The 15486-nt window shown below is 38.7% G+C and overlaps 1 protein-coding gene across 3 annotated transcripts in view; it reads left to right on the top strand.

Moving 5' to 3' along the window:
• LOC126194907 (uncharacterized) overlaps positions 1-14996 on the top strand; it is a 75488-nt gene extending 60492 nt beyond the window's left edge. The window contains exon 3 of one of the 3 annotated variants that reach the window (XR_007538526.1): positions 13850-13984. Coding sequence is in view for 1 of the 3 variants with exons in the window: in XM_049933282.1 (XP_049789239.1) it covers positions 13850-14155 (306 nt within the window). In the remaining 2 variants the exon portion in view is untranslated. Of the gene's footprint in view, positions 1-13849 lie in introns of all 3 variants that reach the window. The other 2 variants (XM_049933282.1, XM_049933270.1) reach the window with 2 other exon arrangements.
• Positions 14997-15486: the final 490 nt, after the last annotated feature.

Below are 15486 nucleotides of genomic sequence, written 5' to 3' on the forward strand. Positions count from 1 at the left end.
CTGAACAAGGAAATTAATGGCTTGTGATCTGTTATGAGGTGAAATTTTGTGCCAAAAAGAAACATATGGAATTTTTGTGTGCGAAATATGATACCCAGTGCTCCTTTTCAATTTGTAACTGATCTTGACTGAAGTTAGCATTTTAGACATATTCCATTAGCGCTGTTCATGCCCATCATCACCTTTGTGAGAAAGAACGGCCTCAGTGCTATGTTAAAACATGTTGGCCAGGATAAGGAATTCTGCTGGGTCATAGGTCACTAGATAAGGACTGTAGATAATGTTTTAACTTGGAAAAGGCTCTTGATGCTGCTGTGTGACCATTCATATTTTGCACCTTTCTTGCATAGATTATTTAGGGGTATGGGTATATTTGTGGGATTTGGTATAAATTTTGCATAATAATTTTTTTTTCTGAGAAATAACTGAAGATCTTTGAGTTTGTAGGCACTTGTTTTTTTTCCAGGGCTTCCACATGTTGCTGAGAGAGTTAAAGTCCTTTATGACTTGGTATGCAGGCTACGTACTCTACATGCACTTTTGTCTGTTTTGTTGTAGTTTCTGAAACAGTGGGCCTAAGCTCTCCAGATGTCAATCTCTTGTAGCGCCACTTACTATTGCATCATACACATAAAATTGTGCTTGGAATATTTGAATTAGCGGCTCCAAAAAAATTTAGAAAATTGCTAGTGCACTGGCAATTCCAAGAGGCAATATGGGGTATCTGTACAGTCCAAATGGAATGTTGATGATCTTGAATTGGGGATCTGTTTGTCTAGGAATGATAGTAAATAAGCTTCAGATAGATCAGTTTTAGAGAATTACTCTCCATCTCATAATATTGACGTATGAGCTCTTATGGCCTTGGAATGGGATCAATGCCAAAATGTGACTGCTTTTATAGTTGATTTAAAATCAGCACAAACACAAGGGAGTCATTTGATTTTCATACCAGTACCAGCGGTCTTGTCCATTGAGTAGATGTGATGGGTGTGAGGCAGTCTTGATGTACTAGCTGATCTAATTCTGACTTGAGGTCATCTTGCAATTCTTCTGCCACTCTAAAGAAGACTTGAGCTGAATGTGAGTCACATAATATTTGCACACCCTAAGTCTGGTGAAAATAGGTCTGAAAATTTGGTACATAGTGAGTTAAGCTCATTGACGGAACAGTTGCCGAGGAAACGTTGCAAATAGGTCTGAAAATTTGGTACATAGTGAGTTAAGCTCATTGACGGAACAGTTGCCGAGGAAACGTTGCTGTCACCTACTGTTTTAAAACCTAAAGACGAAAAAGCATCCATGTCTTGTGCATGATGCGAAAGTACGCAGATGGCTGAATTTTATATTGTACAATGCTGTAAATGTGCATTTACTACATATGTGCAGTGTGGTGCTTGCTGTAGGATTATAACATTTATAGTGTCGGCAGAAGAGGCATGGAGAATCAATCTGAGCATAGAAGTTGGTGTAATGGTGTCAACAAGAAATTTTATTATATGGGTGTTGATTGTTAGTGGGAGAGGAAACTTTTGCGGTTGCTCTGTAAAATGCTTCAGCTGTTGTTGTTGTTGTGGTCTTCAGTCCTGAGACTGGTTTGATGCAGCTCTCCATGCTACTCTACCCTGTGCAAGCTTCTTCATCTCCCTGTACCTACTGCAACTTACATCCTTCTGAATCTGCTTGGTGTATTCATCTCTTGGTGTCCCTCTACGATTTTTACCCTCCACACTGCCCTCCAATACTAAATTGGTGATCCCTTGATGCCTCAGAACATGTCCTACCAACCGATCCCTTCTTCTAGTCAAGTTGTGCCACAAACTTCTCTTCTCCCCAATCCTATTCAATACTTCCTCATTAGTTATGTGATCCACCCATCTAATCTTCAGCATTCTTCTGTAGCACCACATTTTGAAAGCTTCTATTCTCTTCTTGTCTAAACTATTTATTGTCCATGTTTCACTTCCATACATGGCTACACTCCATACAAATACTTTCAGAAATGACTTCCTAACACTTAAATCAATACTCGAGGTTAACAAATTTCTCTTCTTCAGAAACACTTTCGTTGCCATTGCCAGTCTACATTTTATATCCTCTCTACTTCGACCATCATCAGTTATTTTGCTCCCCAAATAGCAAAACTCCTTTACTACTTTAAGTGCCTCATTTCCTAATCTATTACCCTCAACATCACTCGACTTAATTCGACTACATTCCATTATCCTTGTTTTGCTTTTGTTGATGTTCATCTTATATCCTCCCTTCAAGACACCATCCATTCCATTCAACTGCTCTTCCAAGTCCTTTGATGTCTCTGACAGAATTACAATGTCATCGGCGAACCTCAAAGTTATTTCTTCTCCATGGATTTTAATACCTACACCGAATTTTTCTTTTGTTCCTTCACTGCTTGCTCAATATACAGATTGAATAACATCGGGGAGAGGCTACAACCCTGTCTCACTCCCTTCCCAACCACTGCTTCCCTTTCATGCCCCTCAACTCTTATAACTGCCATTTGGTTTCTGTACAAATTGTAAATAGCCTTTCACTCCCTATATTTTACCCCTGCCACCTTCAGAATTTGAAAGAGAGTATTCCAGTCAACATTGTCAAAAGCTTTCTCTAAGTCTACAAATGCTAGAAACGTAGGTTTGCCTTTCCTTAGTCTAGCTTCTAAGATAAGCCGTAAGGTCAGTATTGCCTCACGTGTTCTAATATTTCTACGGAGTCCAAACTGATCTTCCCCAAGGTCGGCTTCTACTAGTTTTTCCATTCGTCTGTAAATAATTCGCGTTAGGATGGTAGAGTTTTGTCAGGACTGGCTCTCCCAAGGCCCTCAGTAGTTCTAATGGAATGTTGTCTATTCCCGGGGCCTTGTTTTGACTCAGGTCTGTCAGTGCTCTGTCGAACTCTTCACGCAGTATCATACCTCCCATTTCATCTTCATCTACATCCTCTTCCATTTCCATAGTATTGTCCTCAAGTACATCACCCTTGTATAGACCCTCTATATACTCCTTCCACCTTTCTGCTTTCCCTTCTTTGCTTAGAACTGGGTTTCCATCTGAGCTCTTGATATTCATGCAAGTGGTTCTCTTTTCTCCAAAGGTCTCTTTAATTTTCCTGTAGGCCTCATCTATCTTACCCCTAGTGAGATAAGCCTCTAAATCCTTACATTTATCCTCTAGCCATCTCTGCTTAGCCATTTTGCACTTCCTGTCGATCTCATTTTTGAGACGTTTGTATTCCTTTTTGCCTGCTTCATTTACTGCATTTTTATATTTTCTCCTTTCATCAATTAAATTCAATATTTCTTCTGTTACCCAAGGATTTCTACTAGCCCTCATATTTTTACCTACTTGATCCTCTGCTGCCTTCACTACTTCATCCCTCAAAGCTACCCATCCTTCTTCTACTGTATTTCTTTCCCCCATTCCTGCCATTTGTTCCTTTACGCTCTCCCTGAAACTCTGTACAACCTCTGGTTTAGTCAGTTTATCCAGGTCCCATCTCCTTAAATTCCTACCTTTTTGCAGTTTCTTCAGTTTTAATCTACAGGTCATAACCAATAGATTGTGGTCAGAGTCCACATCTGCCCCTGGAAATGTCTTACAATTTAAAACCTGGTTCCTAAAGTTCTGTCTTACCATTATATAATATATCTGATACCTTTTAGTATCTCCAGGGTTCTTCCATGTATACAACCTTCTTTCATGATTCTTGAACCAAGTGTTAGCTATGATTAAGTTATGCTCTGCACAAAATTCTACCAGACGGCTTCCTCTTTCATTTCTTACCCCCAATCCATATTCACCTACTACGTTTCCTTCTCTCCCTTTTCCTGCTACCGAATTCCAGTCACCCATGACTATTAAATTTTCGTCTTCCTTCACTATCTGAATAATTTCTTTTATTTCACCATACATTTCTTCAATTTCTTCGTCATCTGCAGAGCTAGTTGGCATATAAACTTGTACTACTGTACTAGGCGTGGTCTTCGTGTCTATCTTGGCCACAATAATGTGTTCACTATGCTGTTTGTAGTAGCTGACCCACACTCCTATTTTTTTTATTCATTATTAAACCTACTCCTGCATTACCCCTATTTGATTTTGTATTTATAACCCTGTAATCACCTGACCAAAAGTCTTGTTCCTCCTGCCACCGAACTTCACTAATTCCCACTATATCTAACTTTAACCTATTCATTTCCCTTTTTAAGTTTTCTAACCTACCTGTCCGATTAAGGGATCTGACATTCCACGCTCCGATCTGTAGAACGCCAGTTTTCTTTCTCCTGATAACGACGTCCTCTTGAGTAGTCACCGCCCGGACTATTTTACCTCTGGAATATTTTACCCAAGAGGACGCCATCATCATTAACCATACAGTAAAGCTGCGTGCCCTTGGGAAAAATTATGGCTGTAGTTTCCCCTTGCTTTCAACCATTGCAGTAGCAGCACAGCAAGGGCGTTTTGGTTAGTGTTACAAGGCCAGATCAGTCAATCATCCAGACCGTTGCCCCTGCAACTACTGAAAAGGCTGCTGCCCCTCTTTTGCGGTTGCTCTGTAAAATGCTTCAGCTGTGGCTGCATATGTTTATGCCGCTGTGGAATTTTTTGTTATGACATAATGCCACTTTTGTGAACTTCCACTGCATTGTCTTTGTTTACAGCACTGTACACAGCCCATTTCTCTATACGGGCACTAAGTGCACATGTGTTTAGCAAAACAGTCTGGACTCTCTGGATACCACTTTTCACTGTTGTTATAGCGAGATTGGTTGGTAGAGGGACTATGTGAAGACTCTTGAGTTAAATATGTGCCTCTGCTGATTTTTTTGTAAGCGCTTTCTCCCTAAACGGACGTTGTGGTTTGCATCCCAATTTGGATAATGAAGATAAACTTGATGAGTTCTTATCACACTTACTTTGGCATGAATGGGAATGTTGTTTTATGGGTTCTGCTTCATTTTCATCAAAATTCTATCATGTTGCACTAGATATTTTAAATGGTTTTATAGAAGGTACAAAAATAGTGCTTTGCTGCATCTGACATTTCAAAAGTCTTCACTGTTGTTAACACTCCTTTGAGAGTAGGATTTGAAATTTCAGTGCCTGGGCGTCAACTTCCGTGTTGAGTGCATATGTAATTTTTACACGTCACATACTATGTAGCATCAGTCACAGTCCACTTTCTGTATGAAGAGGAGTGCTGTGTTAGTTTTACGAGCTGCTATAATATAAGCTCTGCTATAATATAAGCTGCTATCGTTCTATAATTTGCACCTGCTGCATTTGTTGTAGTGGTTGTTCCAGCATTTGCTTTTGTAATTGCTCTTGTTGTGCCTGTGTTGCATTTGAAGTTGCAATCACACTTTCATAAATTCTGGTCACATGATCACTGAACTTAATCCATTATCCTCTCTCTCTCTCTCCCTCTCTCTCTCTCTCTCTCTCTCCCTCTCTCTCTCTCTCTCCCTCCCTCCCTCCCTCCCTCCCTCTCGCTCTCTCTCTCTCTCTCTCTCTCTCTCTCTCTCTTTAATATTGAATTCTTGACACCGGTATTACATCCGCTACGGTACAACACACTCTTTATGACACAGAAAATAAGGACACATTGTAATCACTTGGAAGTTCACAATTCCAGTCCATACAGGGCAATCATAAATTGTAGAACACACCAAGAGAATAATCCAGATAGTGTAGGGTCAAGCAAATCAGTCAGTAATTTGTAGAGCACCAGTTCAGAAGGTAATCCAGTTGAAATGCAGTAAATAGCTATGTTTTCAAAAGAGTCATTGATAGAGGCCGTTGCAGAGTATCAACCAACCTGTCAGATGACTGAAGTATAGCAGATTTGGTGTTTTTTTTACACTTCCCATGGCTTCCTTGGTTTTTCTTGACTTATGTTTCAAAATGGGTTAAATCTTCTTATCTGGAGAGGTAATCTTTCTTCACTCATTCTTCTGAGATGCTTGTTCCAATTACTTGTATTTTATTCAGAATATTAAATATATCCAGTTCTTCACTAATTTTTGAGGTTTGCAATCTCTTGTGCATTTCTTTACTGCTCTTAGAAATGTCATCTCTGTTGCTCATAATTTCAACATTGTTTCTTTCCTCATTTTATTTTTTAGACATCTTTTAATCGTTCCACATATATTCCTAAACTTTACTTATTCTTTATCAGTATCTGCATCATATTCTTATGTGATGCCTCAATTTAAATACCTAAAATGTTTTACCTGCTATGTTATTTAGTAACAGTTTTTGTCCACACAGGTTGTTTTCCTGTAGAAACCATTGATTTTGTCTTCTTTTCCGAAATTGTCATATGGTTTTGTTGTTGTTGTTGTGGTCTTCAGTCCTGAGACTGGTTTGATGCAGCTCTCTAGTAGAGCTGCATGTCCTCGGGAAAAATTACGGCTGTAGTTTCCCCTTGCTTTCAGCCGTTCGCAGTACCAGCACAGCAAGGCCGTTTTGGTTAATTTTACAAGGCCAGATCAGTCAATCATCCAGACTGTTGCCCCTGCAACTACTGAAAAGGCTGCTGCCCCTCTTCAGGAACCACATGTTTGTCTGGCCTCTCAACAGATACCCCTCCGTTGTGGTTGCACCTACGGTACGGCCATCTGTCATATGGTACTCTTCACAAATCTTGCCTAATAAATGTATTCCCCTTTGTACGTCATTATCTTTCTCCGCCTGCAATGTATTATCGTTTGCATGTAAAATGCATTTCAAATTGGAATTTCTGTTAATCTTAATCCCACTGTAAAAACTCTTTCCATTTCTGAACTGCATAAATTATTAGTAATATAAAACTATTTTAAAAATTAATTTTTGTAAATAAACTGTCTTGAAAAGTCAACCAAAACAATTGTTTTCTAGTTTTCTGCTTCTGAAAGTAATATTATTTGCAGTTGCACAATTCTTGTTTTGAACCAATGATATTGTTATCTTCTTTCCCCAATGAGAATCTCATAGTAATTCATACACTTTTTGCTGGTTGATTATGAGTATATCTTGTAACTGGAAATCTATTTTTCTATTGCTACAAATGTTCTGTCTTACTATGAGCAATTACAGATGTGTTTAATGTTTCAGTTAAGTTCATATGTTTGTAGATAATTGATTTTTAGCAGAACAAACTTTGATATGATGATTAAACAACCCGTTGTCAGTTTACCACCAATAGCAGTATTGACTGTGATCATAGGAACAATCATGACAGAAGGCACTGGCACAGTAATCAGTTGCACCATTGCTGCATTGGAAATAAAACAGTACTGTTGTTATAGCAAGTTCACTACTTTACCGTGTATGGCTCAGATGTCATCAGACCTTGTACTTGCAATCAGCTTGATAGAGAACGACAAAATGGCCAGCATGATAAGGAACTGCAAAATGGCCAGACTGTGGGAGCACAACTTGTGGGATACTCCATATTTGAGGTTGTAAGGGTATTGTGATTTTTGTATGCCAATGGGATTCACCTCTAATTCGGGGAATACTGCTGTCACAGTGAGCATAAAATTCGTGAAGACTGTGGTTGCTATCAGCTTACCGAATGTCTCAAGCTGATTAAATGCTACTCACCATATAGCAGGGATGCTGAGTTACAGATAGGCATAACACAAAGACTGTCACGAATAACATTTGGCCTTTAAGGCGTTCGTCAAAAATAGACCCCCCCCCACACACACACACACACACGACTGTAGTCTCAGGCATCTGTAACCACACGGCTACATTCCATCCTGGATTTTCCATTGTTTGATTGATTAAATGTTGTGCAACAACAATCACTCGTTAGCAATCATTCCATGCCACGCTACTACCTTGCTACTGGTTACAAAAGTGACAACCTTATAAGTGTACTTCTGCTCACTGCATATTACATGTCTCAGAGACTGGTATGTGTGTTGGGAAATGCCAGTTGGATACTTGAAGCATTGAAGGAGGTTGCCTGGGCTGATTGTATACATTGCTACCTCAGTCTTAGGGTAAAATGTAATGATTACCACAATGATTTCTATGTCCTAATGAGCTCTAGGCAAGTACACTTTGGAAGTATTTTTTGTGTGGTAATGTTTATATTGTATGAATTTGGGCCCTAGTACGTCTGCCACTGTCTGTCCTTTGTGAACATCTACAACCAATCTCTGTGAATTATGGATGATGATTGACTGGTCTATCATCTAGATGGCCCCTAAAATACTTTTGATGTCTCAAGAAGTGCCACAAAGTGTCACCAACTCCATTAGGGTAAAATTGGTTGTTATACCCTGCTAGGTAGGCATCTGAATCAATTGATAATAGTCGATATAATTGATGATAATGTGAACTGAATAGGTGATCTTCAAAAGCCCTCATCCCCATTACAAGTGGGTCTCTCTCATTCATTTCTGAGTGACTTGGCCTTCCTTTTTAACTGTAAGTACTAGCCAGCAATTCTCTCTCATAATTTAGTAGTGTTCTCAATTGAATTATCATTTTGATACAGTTTAATAGAATATTTTACAGAAATAAAAAAAAAGCAGAAACATGAAGCCATAAAATTTTGTTAAAAATAAACCAAGAGACAAAAGCCTATCATATGAGCAGAGGACATAAAAGATTGGAAAGAAAACAACTCAGAAGAAGAAAGTTTTAAAACACCTGTACTACAGAAGCTAAGAGAAATGAGTACCAGGAAAATGAAAGTAAATAAATACGTAGTTTATGAGAATTACAATACAATTTGAAATACTGCTGGGGAAAAGTGCGATGAAGTCTTGCACAAAATAATTTATGTTGTAAAATACTTTACAGAAGCATTAAAGAATGGAAATCAGAAAACTGACTACTGGATTGAGGAATGAGGCTATGAAAACAGAGTAATGCATCGTTATGAAAAGGAAAGTTTATTAGTTCAATGTGAATATTATGAAGGAAGCAACACTTGGCCTCTTCCAGTGTTTGTGATTCATTTACACACAGTGCTTCCTAGATACCATCATAAAGGAGAATTATCATGGATTTGGAATGAGTCTGAAAATTCACAACCATGAAGATGCAGACATGCTTATATAATGTGTAGTTGATGAGATGTGGCATGAGCTCTGAGATGTGCACCAGCAGAAGATGACAGCAGTGCATGGGGAGGATGGGTGCAAGTCCATGCTTCTCTCACTTTTACAAATACATCAAATGACATTTACTGTTACAGTACATTCTGTATTATCTCGGTTATCACTGTTGTTATGGTCATTACCATCAATAATATTGCATTGCAATATGACAAATTAGATAATGGAAACAGGTATGGCACTCCTTCACGGTCACCTATTTAGAGGCAGGGTCAAAGCGGTGAGCCGATGTCTCATTACATATCAAATCATGGCAAGACATCAGTTTCATATTTTGTATATTGTATCTAATTCTGGTTTGGCTTGCATGCGCACCGTGCGCTCACACACATACACACACACACACACACACACACGTGATTTTTGGGGCCTTTGGCACATTTTCAGATGCAGCGATAAGAGGATTCTGATGAATAAGACAATCCACAAGTAAAACCAGTGTTGTTAGTCACAACAGGCACCTGTCTGGACCATGGCAAGTCCTTGATTCTTTTGCATTCCACTTCATAGCAATGACTTTAGCAAAATATGGTGCTGTGAAATGCTGCTCTCTGTATGCCTCCTTCATCCTCTGGTTAAAATCTCAGGCATGCTCACCTTTTGTGCTGCCTTGGAAGAATCCAACTTTCATTTCATTTTGCATAATAACTTTCTAAAAGTTATAAACAGTGAATCCATTCATAAAATATGCACAACTAGGAAAAATGCTATGTCATATATTAGCAAAGGCATTAACTCACTAGAATCAAAAGACAGTCTTAATATAACAAAAGTCTTTAGTTCATTATGCTTTACATTTCCCATCAAGATGCTTGTACCTTTTGTTTCTTGGCAGTGATGAGATATGGGAGAACTTACAACACTCTAGTTATTCTTTTGTTGTGGCTTGCTACAACAGTAGTTGCTTTGTTACCTTCTGTCTCTTGTTACCATTTGTCTTCCAAACACATAGATATGTAGGATGGAAAAAGTTACTTAGCTCACAAACGAAATCCTCAGAGCACTCTCTCTCTCTCTCTCTCTCTCTCTCTCCCTCTCTCTCTCTCTCTCCCTCTCCCTCTCCCTCTCCCTCTCCCTCTCCCTCTCCCTCTCCCTCTCCCTCTCTCTCTCTCTCTCTCTCTCTCTCTCTCTCTCTCTCCCTCTCCCTCCCACCCCCCCTCTCCATCCCAATGCACACCTTCTGAGCAGGCACAAAGAAGTGGACCTTCCTTGCTCAGTAATTCTGACAACTGGAGCAATCAGATGACAAATGAGCTATCCTGTCACAAGACACCTACAAAAATTAAATTCTACCAGAGCCTTATCTCCTGTTTCACAAAATCTAGTGCAGCTCAGCTGCATACCTTGTTGGGTTACAACTACTAAGAGAAACGATATATTGGAGTAACAGCTTAACATAAGACTAGGGCTTGTTTCCAGAACAAATTCTTCACTGTAAAGCAGAGTGTACACTGTTTTGAAGCTTCCTGGCAGATTAAAACTGATTGTCTGACCAAGTCTCCAACTGAAAACCTTATGTCATCTGTCTGACTGTAAAAGCAGTGCTCCTACAAGACAAGGTTCTGGGCTCAAGTTCCAGTTCAGGACACAGTTTTAATCTGGTTTCACAGCTGGTCACATTTCACATCATACTGAACAACTAAATCATGTTTCCACTAGCACTTCAAATGCCAGTGTCACTCTCACCCTCTCAAACATTGGTCCATGGTTCACATCCTTGTGAAAGATTTACATGCATGAACTGTAGCATACATTAGCCCACCAACATCTATTCCTGCCCATTTGTTATCCACCAAAGGCACGATCACTTAAGCTGTATAATAATTATGTATCATTTATGGTTGTGAATAATAATTACATGTTGGGTATAGGTTAAGTGAACATTTTAGAGACTTTGACACATTAAGCCACAATGTTCTGAAGTGGCAGCTGTCTAACAAGAAAGCTGATGACCAGCAAATTTTGCGCAGCAGCAGTCAGCATTTCAACAGATCAAATACCGAACAGACGGGCAATGCTTCCAAGGAGAATAACGACCATCACTTTTTGCACATCAATGGTCACTGCTCCAGGAGCTGTCAGCATACTGAATTCATGTGCATGGCGTATCTGGCAACGTGGAGGGGAGGACGACAGTGCAGTGCCCAACCACACCAGTATAGAAGTAAAAAAGGAAAGCCAGCACAAGTGCTGACATTGTTCAAGTTTCTACCCAATATGAGAATCATAAATCAGTTGCCACCCTAGAAACTTCGTGACATTGGCTAAAACATTGAATAAATACCTCCAACAAGCAGGCATGGCGGGTCCTTTGAGGGGAGAAAGAAGCAGCATCACCTTGATGGATGGACTGATTGTTAGTCAGCGTACATCATACTTCACTGCAACGACTTAGCTGGCTACACTGCTTGACAGAGGTAGATGTCGGTACAGCGCCAATAGATCAGTGCAGAAGATGCCACCCAAGATGCTGTCAGAAAAAAGTTCACATGGTACTTACCCAGATGGCTGGTGAAGACAAAGGGATTGCGGCCTCACCAAATGGGTGACCTGTGAATCTAGAGGCTGAGGAAAGAATCTAGAGGCTGATGAAGGCGCCGAACATGAGGGTCACTGTTTCGATTCTGGGATGGAGCACTCCGTGCCAAACCGTAGCTGCTTTTTCATAACGCAGCAAGCGAATTGACAAGGAAAAGACCGCGCTGCCGCCACAGATGGTCATGAGCACAGTGCTGAGGGAAGAATAGGCTCCCTGGTGCTCCGCTGCAACACAAGTTGTCACCATAACAGTGATCACTGAAATCTGCACGCTACAACCCCATGACGCTCTGCAGTCACAAGCAATTGAGCAAGTTAAAACACATTGTATTACTCTGTTTGTTTAAAGGGTCTTATGTCTCAATAAATGGCTGATAGTGGAACCACCAATGTTTCGCTCACATCTCACCCACCGAGCCAAGGAAAGAGCCGACCACTCCATCACCCACAAAGTGTCGCTTTCCTTCCTGCCACCCCTGACAAAATAGTGACCTTTGCTCCCCTTTGTCACTGCTGCTCTATCTCTACCTCGACTTACTACACCACACAACACAACACCAATTTCATTCAAACCACTAAAGCACATTCTACATGGGCTTGACCACAAAAAAACTATCCATTCAGATGAATTTCTACTATCAAACTGGCAAAATGTCAACTGAAGCCTTAATTTCTGCACCTAACACACTGTGACTTCAATGGCTACTCCACAACCTATACCATTTTGATTAGTCTCCCAATACTATCTTTTCTGAATTCTGCAGCTAGTAAGTGACACTGCACTGGAGTCTAGTCTCTGTTCCTGCAACTCTGTGGGCCTTATCCTCTGTCTGCCTCTCTTTTTGTTTCTACCCAGTTCATGTCTGCTGCCCACACACACCAGCCTCTAGCTCACCCTCCTTTTACTTAAAATGTCGCTCTACTCCACTCACCATTGTAATGTCTTTCACTCTTTCTTCTTCTCTGGAAAGTTAATTTTATTATTGTTTAATTAAACAGTGCTTTAGCCCATATATTTTAAGTTTATTTTATCATTGTTGAATTAAACTAAGATTAAACTGTGATTATGCTTATACATGTTTACCTTGATAACACGAAGATGGCTATTCCCTGCATGTGCACAAAGTGCACTGCGAGCCTGCCCACGTTATGAAAATCAGCACTCTTACTCAAGGATTAAATAAATGAATTTATGCTTTCCAAATTATAGCAAGATTTTCCACATATGGGCAAACATAATATGGAAATAACTAAAACTAAACTTTCTCAAAAATTACTCATCTTTTCAAATGATTATATTTGCTAGTGCTTGGAACTGTTTCTTGTTTTTCTTTTCTTTTCCTTTCATGATAATGTACTTCTTATTACCTTTCTGACACTTTATTGGCTCTGTGTTATATTCCATTCTGAGCAACAAGCCACTCATTATCTCCTGCTGATTGCGAACTGAGACTTTCCATTACATAGTGGTGGGTGTGTCAGTTGTAACTGACAACATCCCTAGAGTAGGAGAAAGAAATGGTCGAATGCATTCTATATATGAGAAAACATTTTTCCCTTTGTCCAGGCACCAGTAGGAAGCACTAACCAAATATTTTAGTAACCTCCACAAGTATTCAAAATGTTAATATGGGCAAACAAATTCAGTACAAATTATCTGCGACTCAAGTCTCTGCAATTGTCCCACGGAGCAGCAGGAACTGCTATTACAAACGACAATTACAAAAAAATGTTAATCACTTGAAGAATAGCTTTCAGTGCTCAAAATACACCATGAATTTAAACATGACCCAACACTTGAAAGCATAAGGCAGCTGAAGAATAATAATTTAAATAATAATAATAAGAAAAACATGATTTCTTATGTTTTTTCCTGTATATGTGTTTCCTTCAATACACACAAAATCCCCACTCTATTATTCTTAGCATAATAATAAAATAAACTACTACTTCTCCTGTGGCTATGTTACCAAATGTTTCTCATGAACAGGGGCATATAAAATATCAAATTTTCAATTGTGGGCTTAAGGATTATGAAGACAAGGAAATAGCCTCATTCTTTTAAGCATCTTAGAATTTCTAAGTTATGTATCACATAATGTCAGATACCTTTAAAAACGTTTCTGTCTTTGAATGAAAAACGTATTAACGAAGAATAATTTTTTCTTACAGATTCTGGATGACAAAAATGTTCGCAGACGATTTCGTGCAAGTAACTACCAATCCACTACTCGTGTTAAGCCTTTTATTTGCACAATGCCAATGCGGCTGGATGATGGATGGAACCAAATACAGTTTAACTTAGCAGATTTTACTCGCAGAGCTTATGGGACAAATTATATTGAAACTTTGCGAGTACAGATTCATGCAAATTGTAGAATAAGGAGAGTTTATTTCTCAGACAGGTTATATTCTGAGGATGAACTGCCAGCAGAATTCAAATTATTTCTCCCAATACAAAATAAAGCAAAGGCATAGTGTTGCAACAACATGGGTTGACAGAAATGGATAAATGGTTTTGTAGACATGTGTCATTGATACACTGATGTTCTTAATGGATCCTCAGATAATCATTCTTATTCAAGATCATAATTCATCATTACATTAGTGACGTATGTCATTCTCACAGTATTTCTCTGTTACGTGTACTGTATAACAGTAACAACTCTCACAAACACTTGCCGAAAAGTAACAGTTATGAAGAAATAAACAAATTTATGCTTGTTAATTATGAAGTCTTAGTTGGTACACAGACACATACAAAAGATGTTCTTTAGTTTCTGAATTTATTTTTGTCAAGACAAGTTGTGTTATTGGATCAGAGAGTGATCTTGAATGTGTGTGTTTTAGCACTTGACACTAATCACCTTCCTTTTGGTGAAAACATCAATAAGTGTACAAACCAAAGAACATTGATGTTATTTAATATCAGTGGCTTTTCGCAAATAAGTTTAATACTGTTCTCAACATTTCATATTTGGATATTATCTACCTTATTTATACATATAGCAGCACAAACTGTATAATTGATCCAGTTTCCATTACATTTAATTTTTGAGAATTTTAGTAACATAGAGGCAATTTATCACACCAAAACAAAAGATTAATAATGTAAGTAATAAAAATGTAAAGAAAGGACATTAAATGATGAAGTAGGCAATAAGAAATTCCCTGCTAAGATTGACACATGTTGAATGTAGATAGTAGACCCACTTGACAATTTATTGACTAGATTTTATTATAATTATTTGCATTTAGCATTATTTTCTTTTGTTGTGCCCAGCTGTTATCTTGATATGTGTAAATAAATTGGGTTTTTCATTTTTTATTTATTTACTTTTTTCCTTGTAAAATGTGAATAAAAATTACTTAATTTTTCTCTTAAATTATATCTTTTTGTTAAAAAAAAAGATTACTTATTACAGAAATTAATATGAACCATAAGCATATTTGACATAAAAGCACACTGGATCTTTTATCTCGGTTTGGAAGATTTGAACTACACACAGTTCACACTTTTAGATCTTTGTTTATTTTGTCTCAATAGAAACCACAGCTGTAAATCTTTTAGACAAAAACTACTACTACTACAACTCTTACCCATAAAAGCCATTTTCCGTAAACATACCTCATGCAACTTCCTGGCAGATTAAAACTGTGTGCCCGACCGAGACTCAAACTCGGGACCTTTGCCTTTCGCGGGCAAGTGCACTACCAACTGAGCTACTGAAGCACGACTCACGCCCGGTACTCACAGCTTTACTTCTGCCAGTACCTCGTCTCCTACCTTCCAAACTTTACAGAAGCTC

The sequence above is a fragment of the Schistocerca nitens genome, chromosome 1 (genome assembly GCF_023898315.1).
Source record: "Schistocerca nitens isolate TAMUIC-IGC-003100 chromosome 1, iqSchNite1.1, whole genome shotgun sequence".
NCBI lineage: Eukaryota > Metazoa > Arthropoda > Insecta > Orthoptera > Acrididae > Schistocerca > Schistocerca nitens.